The 21,669-nt window shown below is 36.5% G+C and overlaps 2 protein-coding genes across 3 annotated transcripts; both read right to left on the bottom strand.

Annotated features, from left to right (window-relative positions):
* Positions 1 to 1,542: 1,542 nt before the first annotated feature.
* LOC133806899 (polypyrimidine tract-binding protein homolog 3) lies at positions 1,543 to 7,266 on the bottom strand. Of its 2 annotated transcripts, none has more exons than XM_062244995.1 (15): positions 7,110 to 7,266; positions 6,496 to 6,563; positions 5,461 to 5,532; positions 5,302 to 5,378; positions 5,072 to 5,153; positions 4,504 to 4,627; positions 4,118 to 4,182; positions 3,977 to 4,026; positions 3,803 to 3,844; positions 3,670 to 3,721; positions 3,488 to 3,545; positions 3,363 to 3,376; positions 2,833 to 2,940; positions 2,613 to 2,756; positions 1,543 to 2,358 (listed from the first exon to the last, which is right to left on the bottom strand). In XM_062244995.1, exons 2-15 carry the CDS (start codon positions 6,550 to 6,552, stop codon positions 1,969 to 1,971), a joined length of 1,335 nt encoding a protein of 444 aa, XP_062100979.1. In that variant the 5' UTR covers positions 6,553 to 6,563; positions 7,110 to 7,266; the 3' UTR covers positions 1,543 to 1,968. The 2 variants fall into 2 exon arrangements, with proteins under 2 accessions (XP_062100979.1, XP_062100980.1); XM_062244996.1 differs by lacking the exon at positions 7,110 to 7,266 and adding an exon at positions 6,883 to 7,029.
* Positions 7,267 to 16,012: 8,746 nt separating this feature from the next.
* On the bottom strand, positions 16,013 to 18,102 carry LOC133805520 (uncharacterized). The gene is made up of 3 exons (XM_062243702.1): positions 18,019 to 18,102; positions 16,308 to 17,165; positions 16,013 to 16,204 (listed from the first exon to the last, which is right to left on the bottom strand). The coding sequence occupies exons 2-3, from the start codon at positions 17,163 to 17,165 to the stop codon at positions 16,013 to 16,015; spliced, it is 1,050 nt and encodes a 349-aa protein (XP_062099686.1). The 5' UTR covers positions 18,019 to 18,102.
* Between the last annotated feature and the right edge of the window lie 3,567 nt (positions 18,103 to 21,669).

Genomic DNA, 21,669 nt, shown 5'->3' with positions numbered 1-21,669 from the left:
CCCCTTTAGAGGTCTAGAACCTTGCTTTTACAGAGTTTTTGAATGGTTTGTTGCTTAGCCATTGAGGAGTGATCTTCCTCCTGAAAAGGAGGAAGACCCATTCTCTTGGGTGAGTTGTAGACTGGTCTAACTCTCTTCTCCATGTTTTTGACTTGTTATGTTACTATAAAGCTTTTTGGGCTTAGGAAGTAGTCAAAGCCCAACGCTAATCTTGATGAGTGAACTAAGGTTCGTTTGGGCTAAGATTGGGCCTAGTTGTTCAGAGTAGCTTCTTATTAACTTGGTTTGATGGGCTCTTTAGTGTTTAATGGGCTGTGATTTCCATTTGAGCCGATGGCATAATTGATTAGGGCTTGGTGCAATTTTTGGCCACTATAATCACTTAGCTCCCCAAACTTTATTTTGTATCACTTAAGTCTTCAAACTTATTAAATGTCTCACAAAATTCATTTTTGTTGGAAAATGATTTTCAGAATGCGCAACGAAAAGTGATTTATAACCCAGTTAATTACAAAAAAATTATTTGGGCCATAAATCGCTTTCCGCTACTTATTCCAAAAATATTTTTTCAATTAAAAGGACTTATGTGAGACACATTTAGTAAATTTGAAAACCTAAATGCTATAAAATGAAGTTTGAGGACCTAAATGACACTTTTGAGAAAGATTAACTGATTGGAGACCTCTATAGATATAAACCCTATTTTTTTTTATATAAAATTATAAATTTTTTAATATTTTGGTTTGCATTAAAGTTTAATTAAAAATGTTTAGATTTTATTTTATTTGTTTTAGTCTTATGCATTAAAGTTTAGTGTTTAATAATTTTCTAGGTTTTAGTTTTAATTTTTAATACAAAATAGTTTTTAATTATTAAAAAAAAATTAGAAATATTGAGGTCATATTTAAAATATGTTAACCAAAATCTAATTGAAGATCCTATTTCTTTTTTCCACAAAATAAAGAATCTCATTTATAAATGTTTAAAACTAAGAATCCTATAAAAAAATAGTCAAGATAATATAAACCTTGATTAGACATCCAAACATCCTTTAACCCTTAACTCACACATTTGAGTCCATTATCCCAAGAATAGAGGGCAAGATATGCATTTTGTTGTGTGGTGAAATTCTTGGTTTTCTTTTTTAAGTGAACAGAAATTTTGTCAAAAGAGAACAAACTTGCTTAGAGTTCAATTGAACCATTTCCCATGGAAGTTGCTGGAATGTTCCTGTTTTCATGCATAAGAATTTCAAAGGCACATAAATTGGTAAGAAGCATTAATCTAGAATACCTTTATCCAATTTGGCACCTGCAATGTGTCAAAATGAGAGAGAGAAAGGGAGAGAGATAGAGTAACAGGGAGTGGGAGAGAAGATAGGGAAAGAAAGAATTACAGCTATAAAAGCATTTCTCAATCTTTCTGAGAGAGAGTAGAGAGGGAGAGAGGAAGGGAGGGAGAGTTGAAGAAAAAGGAAAGAAATCCAATAGTAAGGCAAAATTTAACCAAGTGGGTGGAACAAATATGGCTATGGACTGAAAATACAACACAAATGGCCTGACTAACCTGAATTAGATGAGATGATATACAAGGGTACATGTGAAATCAATCCCTCTGCTGGAGAAAAATAGAAACGAAGAAGAAAAAAGATGACACCTCCCTCTACCTACTCTTCAAAACTGAGGCTGCAACTTGAGACATCTAACCCCCAAATATTAAGGACTAAATAAATAATCAATACAAGTATAAGAAAAAGTTCTGAAAGGTTTAAAAAAAAAAAGAGAGTAAATCATCGAGCGAATCCCGCCAATACAAATGCAATCGAAACCACCATTACAAGAAAAGTGACAACAAAGAAGACCGTCAGCTCCAAATAGACATTTCTTTTTCAGTTATTGAGTCCTCACCCTCACCCCTATTATGCTTAAAAGAATCTTTGCTCTTGTTATTTCCAAAGCTACAAGGTTCTTAAATTGTCTGTAGTTGGGAAAAGGAGATGCGGATTATTGACCCGCCAAGTGAGCTGGCATGCTTTGTGACGAGGGCCTCAGTCGCCAACTCCTCACTTTCAAACATTACCAGAGCCTGTTTCTTACCGTTCATCTCAAAGAGCTTTGTGTTGACAATGGGACTGTGTTCCTCTAGGTGGTTCACAATCTCTTCCTCGGTGACATCCTGGGGAAGAGATGAGAGATGAATAATCTTCGTTGGGGAGCAGCAATAGCGATAGTTCTTGGCTGCATTACGGTTAAAGCGGTTGAGATTAGAGTTCATGTACTCATGGGTGTCTGCACCCTGTGTTATGTTTGGATGCTTTGAGAAATTGACTTCCAATCGCTTTCCAAATAGCATTGCACCCTGTGTTTGTAGATTTTCAAAGGCATCAGTACGAGGCATTTTTGCTAGAATCAAGTGAAAGCTTAAACAATTTCCAACTTTAATTGGCAAACCTATAAAACAGACTAGGAACTTTTATAGATTCACTTCTAATAAGGTTGAATACTTTCGGCATCCATGGCAACATCAATTGCAAATTTGACTAAATCCATGGAATCAAACTGTAAACTTTATATCATATGACATTATTTCAAGGAGTTTTGAGAATAGCAAACCTTCAGAAAATGCACTGCCAGTTCTGCCTGGAAGCCATCACCCATCTGGACGAGTGCATGATCTGGTTTATTGCGGAGAAGTTTAATTCTCACAATGTTTCCATAGATGGAGAACAGGTTAAAAAGCTTATCCTCATCTATTCTCTGAAATGGAGACCATGTTAAGCAAGAAAACCAGAAACACTAACTTAAAACTTGAAGGAAACAACGAATGACTTACATCGGGATTTAAATTGGAGACAAGAACTGTACACCTGTCATTCGTTCCGCTAATACCTGGAGGCAAACCTCCACCAAAAGCCGCTGCAATTGCAGCTGCATTTGCCATCTAAATTTAAGAAAATGAGTCAAGAGGTAAGTTTTCAATTGCCACAAAAATAGACTTAAATTTAAAATGACATTTCTTGATGGGAAAGAATCCCAAGACCGACCACCCAGATGGAAATATCCAAGATTCCACCTAATGCTCCAAATAATATCAAATAAAAGTACCGCCTTAGTTCATAAATCACCTCTGGAGCATTAATGAAGCAAAAAAAGAACAGAAAAGAAAAACGAAACATAAGCCAAGGCTCCAAGAATGTTGGACCAATCAGGTAACATCACTACTAAAAAGGGATAGTGGTAATAAAGGGCGAGACCATCTTGTACATATACAAATATTTTTCAAAAGTGCACGCATAAGATAACCTCCTCCATCTTGAATCAATTCAAGTCCTACAAAAATTTAACATTGCCAGCAAAACCAACCTGCGGAAATGGAACTGAGACAAAGGAAACAAGAAATTCATCAGCAAATGACAATAGAGCACAAAGTGCAATTAACAAAGAACAGAAACCATATTTAAAAAACAAAAAAAAAACAAATTCAGTACCTCCCCTTGCTCCAGAAGGTTGCATGCCATACATGCCTCCTGCATCACCATACCCAGGCTGTAACACAAGAAACAGAAAGGGCTTACAGTTTGGTATAATAACTATACATAAATATACATAGTTCAATATATGAATTTGGAGGGGAGTGGGGCAGAAAAAATAAGAAGACAATGGAATATACTTGCGAGGGTCTTCCTTTCTGTTCTGAAGGCAGATTAGGGTTTGTAAAATCCCTAGACAAAGAGAATAGAGATGTTAATTTTAGTAGCAAAAATAGAAGCAGACTAAATTGGAAAATCATGACAGAAACTCACCTTGAACGCTCATTATTGTAGTTCACTTGTAACTCGTCAAGGCTGAAATTTAAATACAAGAAACATGAAATCGATGACATTATAACATAAAACAATAATGGAAAGAATTATCATCCACAAACAAACAAACAATTGAGAATTATAATGAAAACTGTATAAGGTCTAGAAGCCTACTTGGAGAACTGAATATCGAGTTGGCAGCAGCCATCATAAATATTGCGTCCCTATAGAGTGCAAAAATATTAAAACTCGTTTTCAGTAACTAAAACCAGACCTGCGTAACAACAGTTTAAAACAATCCAAGTTGAACAATACCTGCAGCGTAGTCCTAGCTGCAACAGCACTTTGCCGTGATTGGTACTGAATGAGGGCCTGAAAACCTACATAGTTGCACAGAAGATGGAAAATGTATAACAAACCCATAAGAGATCCACAAAAAAAGGCATGGATTTTTCCCGTGTAATTGTGATGTCACACTCCCACTCCCACTCCCACTTGTGTATATATAATAATGTAAACCTCTTAAATTTCAGAGGTTGTTTAGAGGGACTAAAAAGCAGGTCAAACAAAAGCGTAGTGATTGATCTTTTCCAAAATGCACGAACACATGCATCCAGAAACTAATTAAAAGTCAGCTTGAGTTTAAACCAAAAAAGCAGAGAAGAGAAAGAGATAGAGGGAGAAAACTCCAAGAAGCTGACCAGCTGACTTCTGAAATGTGACAATCTTCTCCACAAATCCATGAGGGGAAAACACTTGATGCAGCACTTCCACCGTTATAGGATATAGCATGTGATGAATTGTAACTAAGAGGATTCGGTTTGGCTAAGCATCCAGACAGTTCCAAACAGCAGACCAGCAAAGAGAAAGAGGGAGAGACGAGAATAAATAGGAAGTACAGAAATAGGAAGGAAACAATTAAATAATATACTTGAAGCATATATAAGAAAAAGAAAAAGAACGTTATCGCGAGAAATTAGGTTGCAGAAAGAAGTTTGGAAAAGCTAGGTTGGTAATTTTACACTTATCTTTTATTGCTAATCCTGTGTCACATTATTATTTTCTAACCAGGTTACACAACAGCCACACAAAAAACTTAGCATAAATACTTCATATTTATTGATACCTAGTAACATGTTATCGAATAGTAAAATCAACGAAAGAAAGAAAGAAGGGAAAAAAATTAAAAATAAATTTTATGGTAATTAAAAATGCCAGAAATAATCACACACTATACTTAAACATATTATATGCCTACAAAGTGCCAACCTCATCTCCTCGTCCTTGAGAATTTTGATCCATTGTTGTCAATTCTGGATGGGACGAAAATTGGACATAAACATTTCTCCCCCTATAATAAAAAAAGACCAGCAAAAGACACATGATAAATTTAAAAAATATAAATAAAAAATAAAAGAGAGAAAAAGAGAAGAAAAGAAATGTTAACATCGGCCATGACCCATCATCAACACACAGTGTTCTGCAACAGAGATTCATACCTTATGGCTGGTTGAACATTTGCGTAGAATTGGAGTGCATTGACCGCAGAAGCAACATCTTGCATTTGGATAAGAGCCTGTGCACATAGAAGATGCTCCATAACATACAAATCCAAACTTAAACTACAAGTATCTAACATTTAAATGACCAAAAAGTACCTGATTTTTTGCACGAAGCATCACAAGCTTGGTTATAACCCCAAATGGCTGAAATAGCTGAAGCAAATCATTCTGCCACAGAAAATGTAGGATGCATAAGAAAATATAAAAAGAAGAAAAGATGACAGAGTGCCTAAATAAAAGAAAGTAACCTGCAATGTGAAGCAAATTACAAAATGTGCTCCTCCAAGGAAATAGGTAACTTATTTTGGAACTCAATACTTATAAAACAATAATTGTCTAGTCATTGCCTGGTCCAAGTAAAAAAGTGGAATAAAAACTTCCCATGACTTGGGTATAATTCTATGCAATTCACTGTTTGGATTCAATTCACATACAAGTATGCTTGCCAATGGGTATGGGGCATATGCTGTGGCTTTCATTTTATGACAATATCAAACAGTCTTTCATCCTTAATCTAACATTCTTTTATATAGGGAAAAAAAGACTGAAAAATAAATTAAGAGGAGGATAAGATAATCCTCTTAAAGACAACCCTGCTTTAGCATTGTACTTTTTTTTCCTTTTGGCCGAGTAGCTTTAAGATTATATTTATACATAATTGACCAAATCAGGGTAACTCAAACGGTCAAGCCTGTGGTTTTCTCCCACAAGATATGAGGTTCGAGTCCGACAGGTAGCAATTGCTATAGTCCCTTGTTCCCCAAATATTATAGGGTTAGGCAAGGAGTCCAGTTCCAAATATTGCACATATGAAAGGAAAACAAGTTTGCAGATATAACAAGGTGACCAAACAGGTATCTAAAATCTATTAAAAATCTTTGAAAGCAGTAAATTAAAAAATAATCAGGCCACATAAACCCAGAACACATCAATAATTATTTGAAAGCAGTATACAAACTGATTGGCAATGTCACTATTCAATTTAATTCCATTGTTTCTTATAGAGCTTGAATTCACTCACTACATTAGTTCTCTCGTAAGCCATAACCTTCAATACTTGTTCATCTATAAACTTTTGGTTGATTAATCATAAAAACTAACATGCATTTAAAACAAGAGAGAAGAACATACTTCTGATATTTCATGCCCAACATTCCTGACGTGGATGACTTTGGAAGGTTCTGCCATTGCTAAGGACGCTGTAACACCAACATTAGCCATGCTTAGAACATTTTTACTTGGGTTAATAAGAAAAACCAGTACACTTTCTCAGTTCAAAACGACATAATTACACCCATTCATACCCAAAAGCTAACTAATTGGTTTTGATTGCAAATGTGTAAATTGAAGAGAAACAAAACAGTTCTGTTGCAAAGCCACTAATAAACCGTAAAAAAAAGCACATCCATTTCAACTGAAAACAGAGGACACGAGAAATCATAACCAAAATTTTGAAAGGGGGTTTCTTTTTTATAAGTACCAAAATCCCTTTTTCAACAAAGACACCAAGCTAATTACCATCAAATAAAGCATCTCCAACGCAAAACCCTAAAAACCCATTTCGATTGACGACAAATTAAGAACAGGGTAACGACCCACAAGGAGTATAGAATTCCCAAATAAGAGGGAAAGGCTTAAGAATTTTTTTTTTTTCTGAAGCTAATTTCTAGGCTAGCAAACAGAACAGACAAACAACATTCATCCAAAGGAGAAAAAAGATCAATAATGAGAGAGAGAGCGCTTGCCTGAGGGAGAGGAGAGGGTTGAAAAGAAGGGAGAGAGAGAGATTTTAGGATTGTAGGTCAAGTGCTTCGCATGTTGTACTCTCTCGTTTTTGTTTGCCCTATGATATCTTATGTTATGTTAATGTTAATCTCATATGTTTGTGTGTTTTTATGTTTTCAACTTCATTCTAGCGCGTGTACTTTTTTATTTTATTTATCTCTTAATTTTATTATTAATATTACTATTAATATTACTATTTGGGTCTCCCTCTCTCACACACAAAAAGTAAAGCCAAGTGCCATTAATTTCCAACAAAACTAAAATAAAAGTAAATCCGAAAGTTGTCACTCAACTCATCTAAAGAGAGTATATCCATCTAACACCTTACCTCACAACATTGTGGTCCAAACTTTATGTCAGTACAAAACTGAGGTTATATTATAATTGGTTCAATAATTATAATTGTGCTTATGTAAAGGGAAATTTGACTTTTTATGCTTAATAGCATGGTGTAATACAAAATAATGCTAGGCATTTTTAACATTACAAAATAATGCTAAATTTTTTGCTAGTACCCAAAATACCCCTAAAAACAACTATCTCATCTCTTCCCTCCCCCTCTCTTCCTTCCTCATCTCTTCCTTCTTCTTGTTTCTTCCTCACTCTCACTCACCTCACACCACCACTAAGAGCACCACGGTAGAGCTTGGGACCGCCACTAAGAAAGCCATTTGTAGACTAAAGTAAGGGTTGAGAAATCTTGGAGAAAAATTTAATGGGTAAGCAATTTTTTCTTAAATACTTGGATTAGTAATGTTTCCTTTAAACTTTTTGAGCATTCCGTATAGATCTGAGCAATATTTGTACATTTTTTTTGGGTTTTTTCTGGTTTTTTGTCGATATGCGTTTTCTGGGAATTTTCTGGGTTAGTGTTGTGCTCGATGGGTGCTCGATACCTGCTCGATGCAGGCTCGATGACACACCAATTTTAGCGTTGCATGTTCTGCTCGATGGGTACTCGATACCTACTCGATGGGTACTCGATGGTAATGTTCATTCTCACTTTTTCATGCATGCTCGATAGATGCTCGATGCCTGCTCGATGCAGGCTCGATGACACACCAATTTTAGCGTTGCATGTTCTGCTCGATGGGTACTCGATACCTACTCGATGGGTACTCGATGGTAATGTTCATTCTCACTTTTTCATGCATGCTCGATAAATGCTCGATGCAAGCTCGATGGCACATCATTTTTTACGTTGCATGTTGTACTCGATGGGTACTCGATACCTACTCGATGGGTACTCAATGGTAATGTGCATTCTCACTTTTTCATGCATGCTCGATAAATGCTCGATGCCTGCTCGATGCAAGCTCGATGGTACATCATTTTGACGTTGCATGTTGTACTCGATGGGTACTCGATACCTACTCGATGGGTACTCGATGGTAATGTGCATTCTCACTTTTCATGCATGCTCGATAGAATCCAGGTACAATTACTGATTTTGTCACTAAAGATGGTCGTTTCCTATACCCTTGGAGTTTGTAGGAGAGGATTCAGATTTTGTCGTCCTGTGATATGTGTGGATGGCACGTTCTTGAAGAATAAGTACGGTGGCCACATGCTATGTGCCGTTGCTTTGGATGCGAATAGTCATTTATATCCAATTGCCTTCGGGTTGGTGGATAGTGAGAACCACAACTCGTGGAAATATTTCATGACGAAGTTGAAGGAAGCCATTGGGGACGTTGATGACTTGGCTTTCATGTCAGATAGGCATGCGAGTATTATTCATGCTCTAGAGGTTGTCTTTCCTGATGCCTACCACGGCGCATGCTACCATCATATCAGTATGAATGTGAAAGCCAAGTTCAAGACTGATCACTGTCACAGTGAGATGTGGGCAGCAGCCTATGCATGGAAGAAGACGGAATTTCTAAAGCATTATGAAAATATTAAGCGAATGGATCCTCCTATAGCTGCCTATTTGGAGGGAATTGGTTTCGATAAGTGGTCTCGTCCTTTCTTTCCTGGAAAACGATACAATATAATGACTAGCAACTACGCTGAAAGCTTCAACAACAAGACGAAGGATGCAAGAACCTTTCCAGTTACAATTTTTTTAGAATTCATTCGGTTCACACTACAGTCTTGGTTTTCTGAACGACGTAGTGTGACAGAGAAGACTACCACCAAATTATCCACCCTGATGGAGGCAGATGTATCGAACAATGCTGACAAAGGAAGGTTCATGAATGTCTATGCCCTTGGTCAATTCGAGTTTCATGTAACTGGTGCAGACAGCGATGCTGAGGTGAATTTGATGACGAAATCATGCTCATGTGGGGTATTCCAGCTCATAGGCACACCTTGTCCCCATGCAGCTGCAGCAGCTATAGAGCGTGGAGTGAACCTTTACTCTTTGTGTTCACCGTTTTACACAATTGAGTCATGGAGGAATTCGTACAAAGAAACCATTTACCCAACTGGGAACGAGGATGACTGGATACTTCCAGATGACATTAAGAATATGGTAGTTGGTGTACCCATAGAGAAACAACAAGTTGGTCGCCCAAAAAAACTAAAGCTAGGAAGACCAAGGACAAATCGTTGGCCATCTGGCGGGGAAAAACCAGTTACAATGCGTAAGTGTAGTAGATGTGGTGGTCGTGGCCACAACAAATCCTCATGCAAAGCTCGGCTTTGAGTTTATTTTTTGTTGTATTTTATTTAAACTTGAAGTTGAAGGTTATTTTTCGTTTTTGATAACTCTACAAAATAGAGTTATTTGACCACTTTTTATGTGCTAATTGTTGCTTAATTCTTGAGTTTTTAATTGATTTATTAAGTTTTTAAGTAATTTTTAATTTATTAGGCTTATTTTAATTTTATAGATTTTTGTGTGTTTTTATAGTTATTTTGTTGTAAAATATTATAGCTAATTATTTAAATTATTGTTGTTTAATTTGAGGTAAAAAGTGTTTTATTGAAACTAAATGTTAAATTAAATTGAGTTTTAATTAATATTTTCAATGAATTAATATGATTTATTTTATAAGTGAAAATATGACTTAATTTATATTTATTTTATAGGAATGATGTGGTTTTTAGCTCTTGAAAGCAAGAAAAATGGTAGTTTTGAAAAGAAATAAAAGATTAGAAAAAGTTGGCATTTAGCCTCATTTGGGCCCAAGCCCAATAGCTCCTCCATCAGCCACGTTCAACACTCTCCAGCCATTCAAGGTCAATCAACCTCCCAAATCAACCCTCCAGCCTCAACAAGCAGCAGCTCCCCAGCCTCTTCCGCCTGATGCCTTCGCCAGAGCACACAACCAGCCCACGCCAGTGTGCACAACCAGCCGCCTGCCACACAGTCCAAGCAGCCTCCTTGCCAATTGTCTTGAGCCCATAAATTGTCCAAAAGCACCATTGTCCCCTTATGTCTAAAAATACCACTTTTTACCTCACTTTCTACATATTTTACCCAAAAACATCATTATTATACCCTATAATTTACCCATATTCTCCATATTATAATTAATTAAATTAATTTAATCAATTTAATTAATTTAAATTGATTATTTTAATACCTCATTTTGGCTATAAATATGGAGTTTTGAAGACCATTTAGGGTGTGTCCAATTTTGGAGGAGAGGTTACTCTACACAAAGTTTCTATACATTCAAAATCTCTCAATTCTCTTCATCTTCTTCTTCTTTTTATTTTTTTCTATGTATTTTTAGAGGAAAAATTTGGGGGTTTCTCCTCCAAATTTTCCTATTTATGTTTGTAATTTTTAGTGTATTTTCTATTCTAGTTATGAGTTTCTAATCTTTTTAAGATTATTAAGGTGATGATGAAACATTATGTAACTAGATAGTATTTATTTTGTATATTGATTTCCCATTTTGTGCAATAAAGTTTATGGAATTTTCTTCTTCAAATATCTTCTTTCATCTTAAATATCATGTATTTTGGATTGTTAGCACATATTTACACTTTGTTCTTCATTAGTGCAAAACCATAATATTCTTTGTGTAAGATGTGTCATTAAATTGTACACATCCATGCCTAGAACAAAAATATTATGTTTTGCCTTATAAATAATGTTCATTGATTTATTTGTTATTTCATTAGATTGATTTACACTAAATGCTTTGAAATTATAATTTTGAAAAGTGAAGAAAAATCCTATCTTTTTAGAAATAATTTGTACTTAAAATTATAAATCTATTTAGAAAATGATAGTTTGATTTATTTTAACTATCACTAAAACTTGGGAATCAATGTACTTATAAATATTATTAAACTTATATTTTGTGGATTCTAATCCTTAATAATCTTATTTTACCACATTCATCTCTAATATTAATTTATGTTATATATATTGTCTTTAATTTCTTTATTATTATCTTTTATTTTATTTTTATTGTTACAAATTCTCATCAATCTTTGGAACTAGGTTATAATTTATTAATTTTGGTTTAAAATAGTTTCTCTTTTCGATTTTAGACAACTCCTTTGGGTTCGATCTCGTGCTTACACGAAAACTATTCTATAAATACGATTCGTGCGCTTGCGAGTTATAAATATTTAAACATACCCGTTTTGGGTCCAACAGTTTTCTTTTTTTATTGTCGTTAATGAATTTTGGTTGTTAATTGTCGTTAATAAAAAGATACTCGACTCAAAAAAATTTCTTAAAAATCTACATTTTAAGCAAATAAATATAACATGAGAATGTTCAATGTCTAACATTCTGATACCATAAGTCAACTGTCCATTTGTTTCTGAACAACTCCATGTTGTCATCGCAAATCGTGTCAAGTGGTAGCCTACCCAATAAGTGTTTGATGTGCTTGATGGCGTACACACCACAATCTCCACTGTAACCAAAACATAAATTGCATTAGTAACAAAATCAACATGGAATTTAATTTAAAAAACTTGAATAAAAACTAGACTTTTGTTTACCTGACTTTGGTTTGGGGTACTGAATCAACTGGCATGCGGTGCACATTGAACTCTTTGCATCTTTTAGCTCCAGGTGGAATCGTCAACCGAGGGTCGTCCTTGAAAAGTTGTGACTGCAATAACAACGATGGGAACAAAGTAGACCATGACTTCATAAAAGATTGCAGTTGTTTATCACTTATCACGGTCACGTCCGAATCATAAACATTCAGAGTCCAAGTAGAAATGGAGGCTTCAACTGCAAACCAATGCGCTTGAAGGTAGTTCTGGCACCAATATACAGTGTCTACTCCCTTCCACGATGCCAGAAATTGATTGTCAATTCCCGTAATCATTGATATCACATCTGAATCCCACAAAAACCTTTTCTTATCCGCTTCCTTGGCATTCTGATATGCATCATAACGGGCCGGTACCACTTGTGAGAACATAATATTCATCACAACACCATCTTGCCGATACGCCTCGGGATAGAACTGTCGACGCCTACGTAGAATATGCATGGCCGCATCAATATGCTGCAAAAATGATTGGAAAGTAATTAATCAGCCTATCGAAACCCCTATTGAACCCACTGCTTATACCAGATAACAAATATTAATAAATTTAATAAAATTACTTACCCCATCATCGATCCAAAACTGTGGTGTCTTCATCATCAGAAACCAACTCGGACCATACACACCAGATTGGACATCCCTCTTCGTCTTGTTCGGAATATCTCCAAGCAACCACTTGCCGACCGTTCTGTACTGTGTAGCAAGTGGCTTCTTTAGAGGGTCGAGGACTAATGGCACGTCATCAATCGCATCCAAACGAGCTTTCTTTCTGGTTGGGTCGGTGTAGTCTTCAAATTTCTTAGGTTTGCGTCTTTTCCTCTTGGCCAATTGAAACTCTACACCAGCAACATCCCCAGGTTCTATAATAGCAACACCTGGGGTCTCAGGATTTGCTGTGAGTACTATCGGGGGAGGAGTGCCTATGTCATGTGAGACAAAATCATCTGGGAGGTCAAGTGAGTCGGAATCAGAATCAGAATCATTTGGAAGATATTGTACGAATGTCAAGATCTTATTGACAGCATCCATGATGACCGCCTGGTTCTCTAGGATGGTATCCTGACGACTCTCGACTCGCTCCAACCTCTCCAACACCTCCCGTAAATCAGGTTGATCAGGACTGGGGTGTACCGATGGGGCTGGGGCCGAGGGTGTGGGGTCGATGGGGACTGGGTGTAACGACCTCCTTTCTTAACATACATATATATAGAGTAAAAACAAATTTTAACCTAAATATGACAATACTGAAATTCTGAATTTACAAAAACTTTATTAAACAATACATAAATAATGTTTATAACCTTAACCACACAATACTCACAACTAGATAAAAACTTTATCTTACATACAAATCTTAATACTTTTATAAATCATTTTCGTGGCGTTACTACACCTTAACGTAGAAATGAAAATGTATCCAACTGATAAATTGAAAAGCTTTATGTAAATTACAAAGTTCATGAAATACTTTTTAAAGCTTTAAGTAAATGATAAAGTTCACAAAATACTTTTAATGAAATATAATAAAACCAAGTTTCTTGTTTATTTATAAAATAGCATATCAGAACTCCACTCCCTTCAGGTCAGCCCCATATGTACAGTCATGTTGGCCCCACGTATACTCATCAACAATTTATATTTGGGGTCTCTTACCTACAATACAAAACATTATCTGATGAGCTAAGGCTCAGTAAGTAGAATAACTACCTCATATGCATTAAAATAAACGTGCAACATGCTATGTATTCTCTTTCTTTCTTTCACTTTCCTTTCTTTTGGGCCCTAGAGGATGCTGCTGCCGGCATTACATAGGGAATCACATTCCCACCTGAACATAAACATGATAATAGGGAATTTCCCGCATAAACATTCATCATATAGGGACGTACATCTCCCTCCTTACATTTTTGGGACTTAGGTCTCCCAAGCAGCACCTCTACTTTAACGTTTTCAATAACTTGTCTGTGAACATTAAGCGTGCTTATGCATAATATAACATTCTTGAAAATAACTTATGCATAAGAACAATATGACAGATTAACATATAAAGCATATAAATGCACATAAGACACATAAAATACTTGTATTGTAGATGAGGATTCTACTTACCTTGCGTCTTGATAAAACAATCGAAATTGTTAGCTTCCTGATAAAAACACAAACTATTAAATTACATAAAATCTACATTATGAAATGTTAGCTTAATATTGTTATTATCCCATTTTTCCTGTTTTAGTGCTTATTTTATGTCCAGGCGTATGGTCATACTATAGTTGTCCATGACAAGGTCCTGATCTAAAAGTCGTGGTCATGGTCATACTGAAAAGTCCAGGTCATAATACTTGTCCATAATAATAGGGAATAAGGTCATAAGAGTCCATAATAATAGTCCAAAATATGACCATAGCCTATATAAGTTTACTATTATGAGGATACAAAAAAAAATAGTTCATATTTCAATTTTGGCATTTGTAAAATATGACGACATGGTAAAATAATCCATATATAAATTTTAGCATTTTAATGGCATAGTAAAGTAATCTATATAAATTTTGGCATTATAATGGCATGGTAACATAATCCATATATAAATTTGGCATTATAGTAAAATAATCTATATATAAATTTTTGGTATTATAACGGCATAGTAAAATAATCTACATATAACTTTTGGCATTATAACGTCATAGTAAAATAATCTATATATAAATTTTGGCATTATAACGGCATAGTAAAATAATCTATATATAAATTATAACGGCATAGTAAATTAATCTATATATAAATTTTTGCATTATAACGGCATAGTAAAATAATCTATATATAAATTTTGGCATTATAACGGCATAGTAAATTAATCTATATATAAATTTTTGCATTATAACGGCATAGTAAAATAATCTATATATAATAACTAAATAACTGAAAAGAAAGGCTCGGGAAGAGCTTACCTAAAAGGTTTTCGTAGGCTAGCGTTATGGACAGAACTTCGCCTAGATCTCCGAGGTTTAGAACTTTAGAAGGATGTTAAGAATATTTTTGGGTAGAGTAAGAGAAAGGAAATGAGGTTTTTGTGATTTCAAGATGAGTTTTGGAAGGGCTATTTATAGGAAAAACTTGGGATACTATTCTAATAAAATATTAAAAATAATAAGCATAGTGGAATAATAACATATTCAAAATATCAAGCATAGTAATTTGCTTAAGTCATCAATGTGTCACTACTGCATCAACATGTGGAACCCATGGGGTGGACTCCGCTGTGGGACCCATGTGGACCCTACTGTGGGACCCTTGCGGACCCCACTGTGGGACCCACTATGAATAGTACCTGGTGAATAGTAAAAAAATGAAAATTTCCCAATCTTCTTATATTACTTAGTCTAGCATTTTTGACTCACAAACTTTTCTGAAAAAATTTCTCTAACACCCATAAATTAATTATTCCCACCTATTGGTTACTTCAACAACTTAGAATTGTTAAAATCCCATAATAGAAAACAACTACACCCCCAACGGTCATGAACACTATTCACCAACGGTCATAAACGGCTAGTTTTTGCCCTATAAATACTTGTTCCTTCAACCATTTATTTGCACAACTTCTTCATCTCTTAACCTTCTAGATAAAATTCATCATCAAAACATGAATTTCTCTTTATTTTTCATAACTTTAGTGATTGTTTGCTTGTATTTAGCATCATTCTATGGGTATTATACTAATGAAATGCCCATGAATGTTATAGTTGCATATTCATTAGTTATTCTTCCACTTTACTTAATAGCTCTAACATTCGGTTAGCATTGTAATGTACTCAAAAATGAATAAAAATATCTTCTCTTATCTTTCATAATTGTTATAATTTGTAAAAAGAAAATGGGAGTTACACTGGGGTATCCTCATCATCAGGGCCATCAACAAAAATATTTGCTGCCTTCGCAACCTCAGCAGCTATCTCCGCCACCTTCTCAAAATCAGTGGGAGTTTCTACCTCTTCTTCTTGGCCCAACCCGGGATACAAGGGAGCATCACCCTCCGTCAGAGCGCTATAATAATCTATCTCCGAAGGCCGGGGCTTCAACATGGACAACACAATCAACTGCATCAAATACAAAGCATTAAGTCAGTTTGAAACCACCAAAGAATACTCTATTTTGACATAATATAGCAGAACTTACACTCGTCTTCTTGAACATCGGTGCAAGGTCGGCCTTCGAAATAGGACGCTCCTTATTGCTCGACCAACTAAGCATCCTCGGAAACTGGTTTCCATGGTTAATACCATACTCACGTGCAAACTGCTGGATGGCTTCATATGCCCAATACTGCAATGCAGGGACATAACCATACAAACTGTATTTTGCTTCTTTCTGTTTCCCCTTAACTTCCTTTTTCTTCTCATAGTTCCTTTTCTGATGATGCATGTCTTTCTTACATGAATCCATAAGCTTGTTAAAAGACACCTTCCCCCATGGGTAAGTAAAGAAGTACTCAGTGTCCTCCACCATCTTCAGCGAATCTATCCAGACATTTAACTTGCCCTCTCGTGCAAGTAAAACCCCCTCAACAAAGAAACATAGGCCCAACTTGTAGGCATCTTCAACTACAGTGCAGTTTTTTAAAGCAGCCTCCAAATGCATTAACTTCACTATTTCTTCATCATTAAAGTACTCCTTGATTAAGCGGTCACTAGTCAAGTGTTTCTTCAAATCAGTCTCAGATGGCCCGGAACTGAAGTTCAACCCCGTAACCAAAGCAAACTCGCCTCTACCAAATCTGCAGGGTCTAGATCCCAAATGTAAATGCAACTCATCCTCTTTGAAGCACTGGATCTTGCGCAACATTAATTGATGCATGAGAGATGCAGAGAAGTCCAATTTCTCAGCCATGAAAAATTGTTTGAATGGGGATTCCTTCACCCTTTCTATCAACCCGAGCTCCTCAAACTTGTCCTTGATTGTTTTAAAGTAACCATTGCCCCTATATGTGACTCGTCCAGGAAAGTGATCTGTCAAGGGTAAAAGATACTTCGGCATCTGCAAAAAATAATGATAACAATAATACAGTTAAATAAAGTCGCATGAAAAATCCATAAATAAACATACATGCAACCATCAAACCCATCTCGAACACCCATCGAACCCCAACCCGAGTACCCATCGAACCCCCTATCGAACCCCTAGAGCATGCATCGAACCACCATCGAACCCAACATAAGACCCAATCCATCGAGCATGCATCGAACCCCCATCGAGCATGCATCTAATTTCTTAGTTTTAAACCCGGAACCCATAATGGGCCTACCCCATCGAACCCCTAAGGCCTATCCTATCGAACCAACATCGACAAGCATCGAACCCAACAAATACCAAACCCATCGAGCATGCATCGAACCCCATCGAGCATGAATCGAACCCAACAAATACACAACCCATCGAGCATGCATCGATCCCCCATCGAGCATCGAACCTAAACTTGGAACCCTTAACGACTTAACCTATCGAACCCCCATCGAGCATGCATCGAACCCCCCCATCGAGCATCGAACCTAAACTTGGAACCCTTAACGGCTTAACCTATCGAACCCCCATCGAGCATGCATCGAACCCCCATCGAGCATCGAACCTAAACTTGGAACCCTTAACGTCTTAACCTGTCGAACCCCCATCGACCATGCATCGAACCCCCATCGACCATGCATCGAACCTCCCATCGAGCAACCTTACAGACCCACAAAAATCCCAGGCTTCACTAAAACATACCCACACTATTCCATACCCAAAACAAACCAGATTAATCCATACACACAAACAATCCCACACTAATCCATACACAAACAATTCCACACTAATCCATACACATACACACAAACACAAACAATAAGCTTACCTTTGTTTTGGGTATGGAGAAACTTGAACCGTTGGTTTTGGATGACAGACGGCGAGAGGCAAGACGGAGGCGCGGGGTTTCGACGGGGGCTGTGACGGGGGCTCGACGGGGGGCAGCGCGGCTTCGACGGGGGGCAACGCGACTTCGACGGGGGCCGCGACGGGGACTCGAACCGAGAGTTTGAGAGAGAAAGCTTGAGAGAGAGAGAAAGCTTGAGAAACCGACGGGGAGATCTGGGTAGTTCAATGGTCGGGGGGTTGGGAGTTTGTGACCGAGAGTTTGAGAGAGAGAGGGAGAATCAAAACTGGGATTGGGGGGAATTGTGACAGGGGTATTTTGGGTACTAGCAAAAAATTTGGCATTATTTTGTAATGTTAAAAATGCCTAGCATTATTTTGTATTACACCACACTATTAAGCATAAAAAGTCAAATTTCCCTATGTAAATTAACTCAAAATGATAATAATAATTCATGGTAATTTAATACTTATTGAGAATATTAAAAAATTAATTTTTTTATTATCCAAATTGTGGACTCCAATCTATTTTTTGTTTACCATTGTTTGCACTCAAAAAGTTATTTATTAATTATTAATAGGTAAATATTTTTTTGGACCATGTGTTTTGCAATAATTACCGATCGGACCTGTGTTTTGTTAAATAATAATTTGGATTTTGTGTTTTGAAAATGAAACAAAAGAGTACCCTGAGCCTGCTTTTGCTCAAACTTTTTTCAATATAACCAAAATACCCTCAAATTAAAATAATTAACAATTAAAAATATATATTAAATTTTTTTACAATATCAACTAAATAAAAAGTAAAATTTTAATTTATTTTAAATCATATTTAATATTAAAAAAATACAAAATCATTTGATTATTTCTCCCTCTCTTCTCTTTCCTTTCTTCTCTGTAAACCCAACCGACCCTAGAGTCATGGCTGCATAACAATGGTAGTGGAGCTCCATCTTTCTTCTCTTTTCCTCTCTCTATATTTTCTTCTTTTTCGACTTCTTGCCATCTTCTTTTTCTTCTTCTTCTTATTGCCTCATCATGTTTCTTTTTTGCAGGGCTTTCATGGGATCGATGCTCGGCAGGGCTTGCGAGGGTAGGAGCTGAATGCTCGACAATGGTGTGAGGGATCAGCGGTGGTGTTGAGGTCGAGGGACGGCGCAAATGGGTTCCAAGCTCGGTCAAGAGGGGGTTGGTGCAATTGGGGGATATGGCGTCGAGGATGATGTAGATGGGTTCCAAACTGGTGCGATTTGCTTGGTGCAATTTGAGGATATGACACGATTGGGAGCTTGGGGGCATGTGGACTAATCTAGGTTTGGTGGGGGATCTGAATTTTGATGACTTCCATGATTGTAGAATTGCATATCTGAGATGGAGAGTGATTTTCATTTGATTTATGGTTTTAGCAAAAAGAAGAAGAAGAAGATGATGATGATGATGATGATGATGATTGTAACGTCCTAATTTTCTTAATAAGGCTTAGTGACTTGATTAGGGGGCCAGGATGGCAAAAATTGAATTAATTATGTATTTGTGTTATGAGTACATTATTATGTGAAATACATTTTTGGACCCCGTGTTTTGTCCCATTACCTGTCTGGACCCTGTGTTTTGATAAATTACTTTTTGGACCCTATGTTTTGTAAAATGGTTCAAATAGAACCCTAAACCCGATTTTGATCAAAGTTTTCTCAACTTAAATCACAAATAATTTACCAAACTAATAATCCAGAATAAAAATAGAATCATTCTACTTAAAAATTGTGTTGTTATATTCAATTTTTTCTTCATCAAAATTGAGTTTAAGGGTCTAGTTGAACCATTTTAATGAATTTTTTAAAACAGAGGGTTCAAACAAGTAATGGGAAAAAACACAAGGTCCAAAAAGGTATAATCCCTTATGTGAATTGTATGGTGATATGACTATGCTGGCATGTTTAAGTGTATTAAATATGCATGTGCGTCTGTTTCTTATTAGAATGACATTTTCGTAATTTTTACTCGTTGATGATATAATTGTAAATATATATGATTTATGATTGAGACCACATTATTATATGGATATATTTGAGTTACCCAGTGAGCAATTTAGAAGAAAAGTCACAACGGGGTAAAATACCTGGCTCGGGGTGAGCTTAGGGGTATTTTGGTAATTTGGTAAATTACTAAGATTTATTGAGTAACGAGAATTAACTTGGTGAATATTTGGTTTGATAGATTTATTTGGGAATATGTGGGGTAATTTGATCTTAACGGGAATTATGCCAAATGACTAATTTGTCCTTGGGAGTAAACCTTGAAGTTAAGTGGGCAAGGGGCAATGTGGTCATTTGACCACATTAGATAGCAAGTAGGCAGCTGAACACTTAGTCACGTTTAAAGCATTTTCTATTGGGTTTTTGGAACATTTTGGAAGAGCACTCAAGGGTACTCCAAAGCTAGGCCAAGTTGGATTTCTTGAGAGGATTGAAGGAGAATTGAAGCTTTTTGGGGGATTAGGAGCTGTTGAGGATCTCAAAGCAGCTTGGAAAAACTCGGAATTCAGAGGTAAGACCCCTGTTCTTGGCATATCAATGGTGTTCTTGGGTTTTCTAGCTTTGATTTCTAGTTTTGAGTTTTATGGATGTGTTGTGGTGAGTCGAGTGTTGGGTTTAGTTTATCTGAACTTTGTGGGGGTGTTTTGTGGTTGAAATCCTGCTGGAAACACCTATTTTGGTCAAAATCAAAGTCTAGTTTTTGTAGGGATTTCGTTTGGGGAAGAACACTTATGTTCTTGGAAATTTTTGGGTTTTTGGCGACCACGCTAGTGCCCCAGAAAAGGTGAAGTTGGAATTAGGTTTTGGGTTTCGAGACGAAGGGCGCGACCGCGTCAATGCCCTGAAAGGCCCAAATTTTCTGTGGGCGCGACCGTGTCAGGTGCCCCAAAAAGTTGTTTTGCTGAATTTTAAGAGTAAAGTCCGGGGCTAAGGAATTCGATTTGGTAGCCCACTTGAGGGATCGAGGGATGTTTTTAGTGTCTCGTTAACTGGGAATAGTGGTTATGAGAATTAGAGTACATATTAGAACTAGGTATCTGGGGTTGATTATTGATGAACGTATACTTGTATTGTGACTAGGGTTTCCGCAAGGCTCAAGTCAGGGATAGCGCTAGGGGTTGTTTCATCATTCATACGAAACTCGAGGTAAGAAAACTACACCTTGGTTGTGATTAGGGCTCAAGCCCCTGTTAACGAGCATTATTATAATTATGTTTGTAATTGCTTTATTAAGCATACATGAATGTGTTGTATCTGATTATGTGATAAATGAATTATATGATTGATTATCCCTGATTGGAAAGCTCGGCTTATAAGCTGTGGGTCGGCACTATGCGTGCAGAACGCAGACCGCTATGGCTAGGCCACCCTAGGAGTGCAACATGCACTTGTCTGGCTCGGATGCCACTTGAATAAATTGAAGTGTGATATGCACTTGTGTGACTCTGTGGTTGCATACTTGTATAATGTGCCTGTTTGAGTACAGCTATTACTGTTACATATGTGGATTACATTTTGTGAACTATCTGGATTGGTTTAATTAAATTTTCTTGTTGAGCCTTGGCTCACGGGTGCTATATGGTGCAAGTAAGGGTAAG

The sequence above is a fragment of the Humulus lupulus genome, chromosome X (genome assembly GCF_963169125.1).
Source record: "Humulus lupulus chromosome X, drHumLupu1.1, whole genome shotgun sequence".
Lineage (NCBI taxonomy): Eukaryota > Viridiplantae > Streptophyta > Magnoliopsida > Rosales > Cannabaceae > Humulus > Humulus lupulus.
The sequence above is the reverse complement of the archived record's forward strand: the minus strand, read 5'-3'. Positions and strand labels throughout refer to the sequence as shown.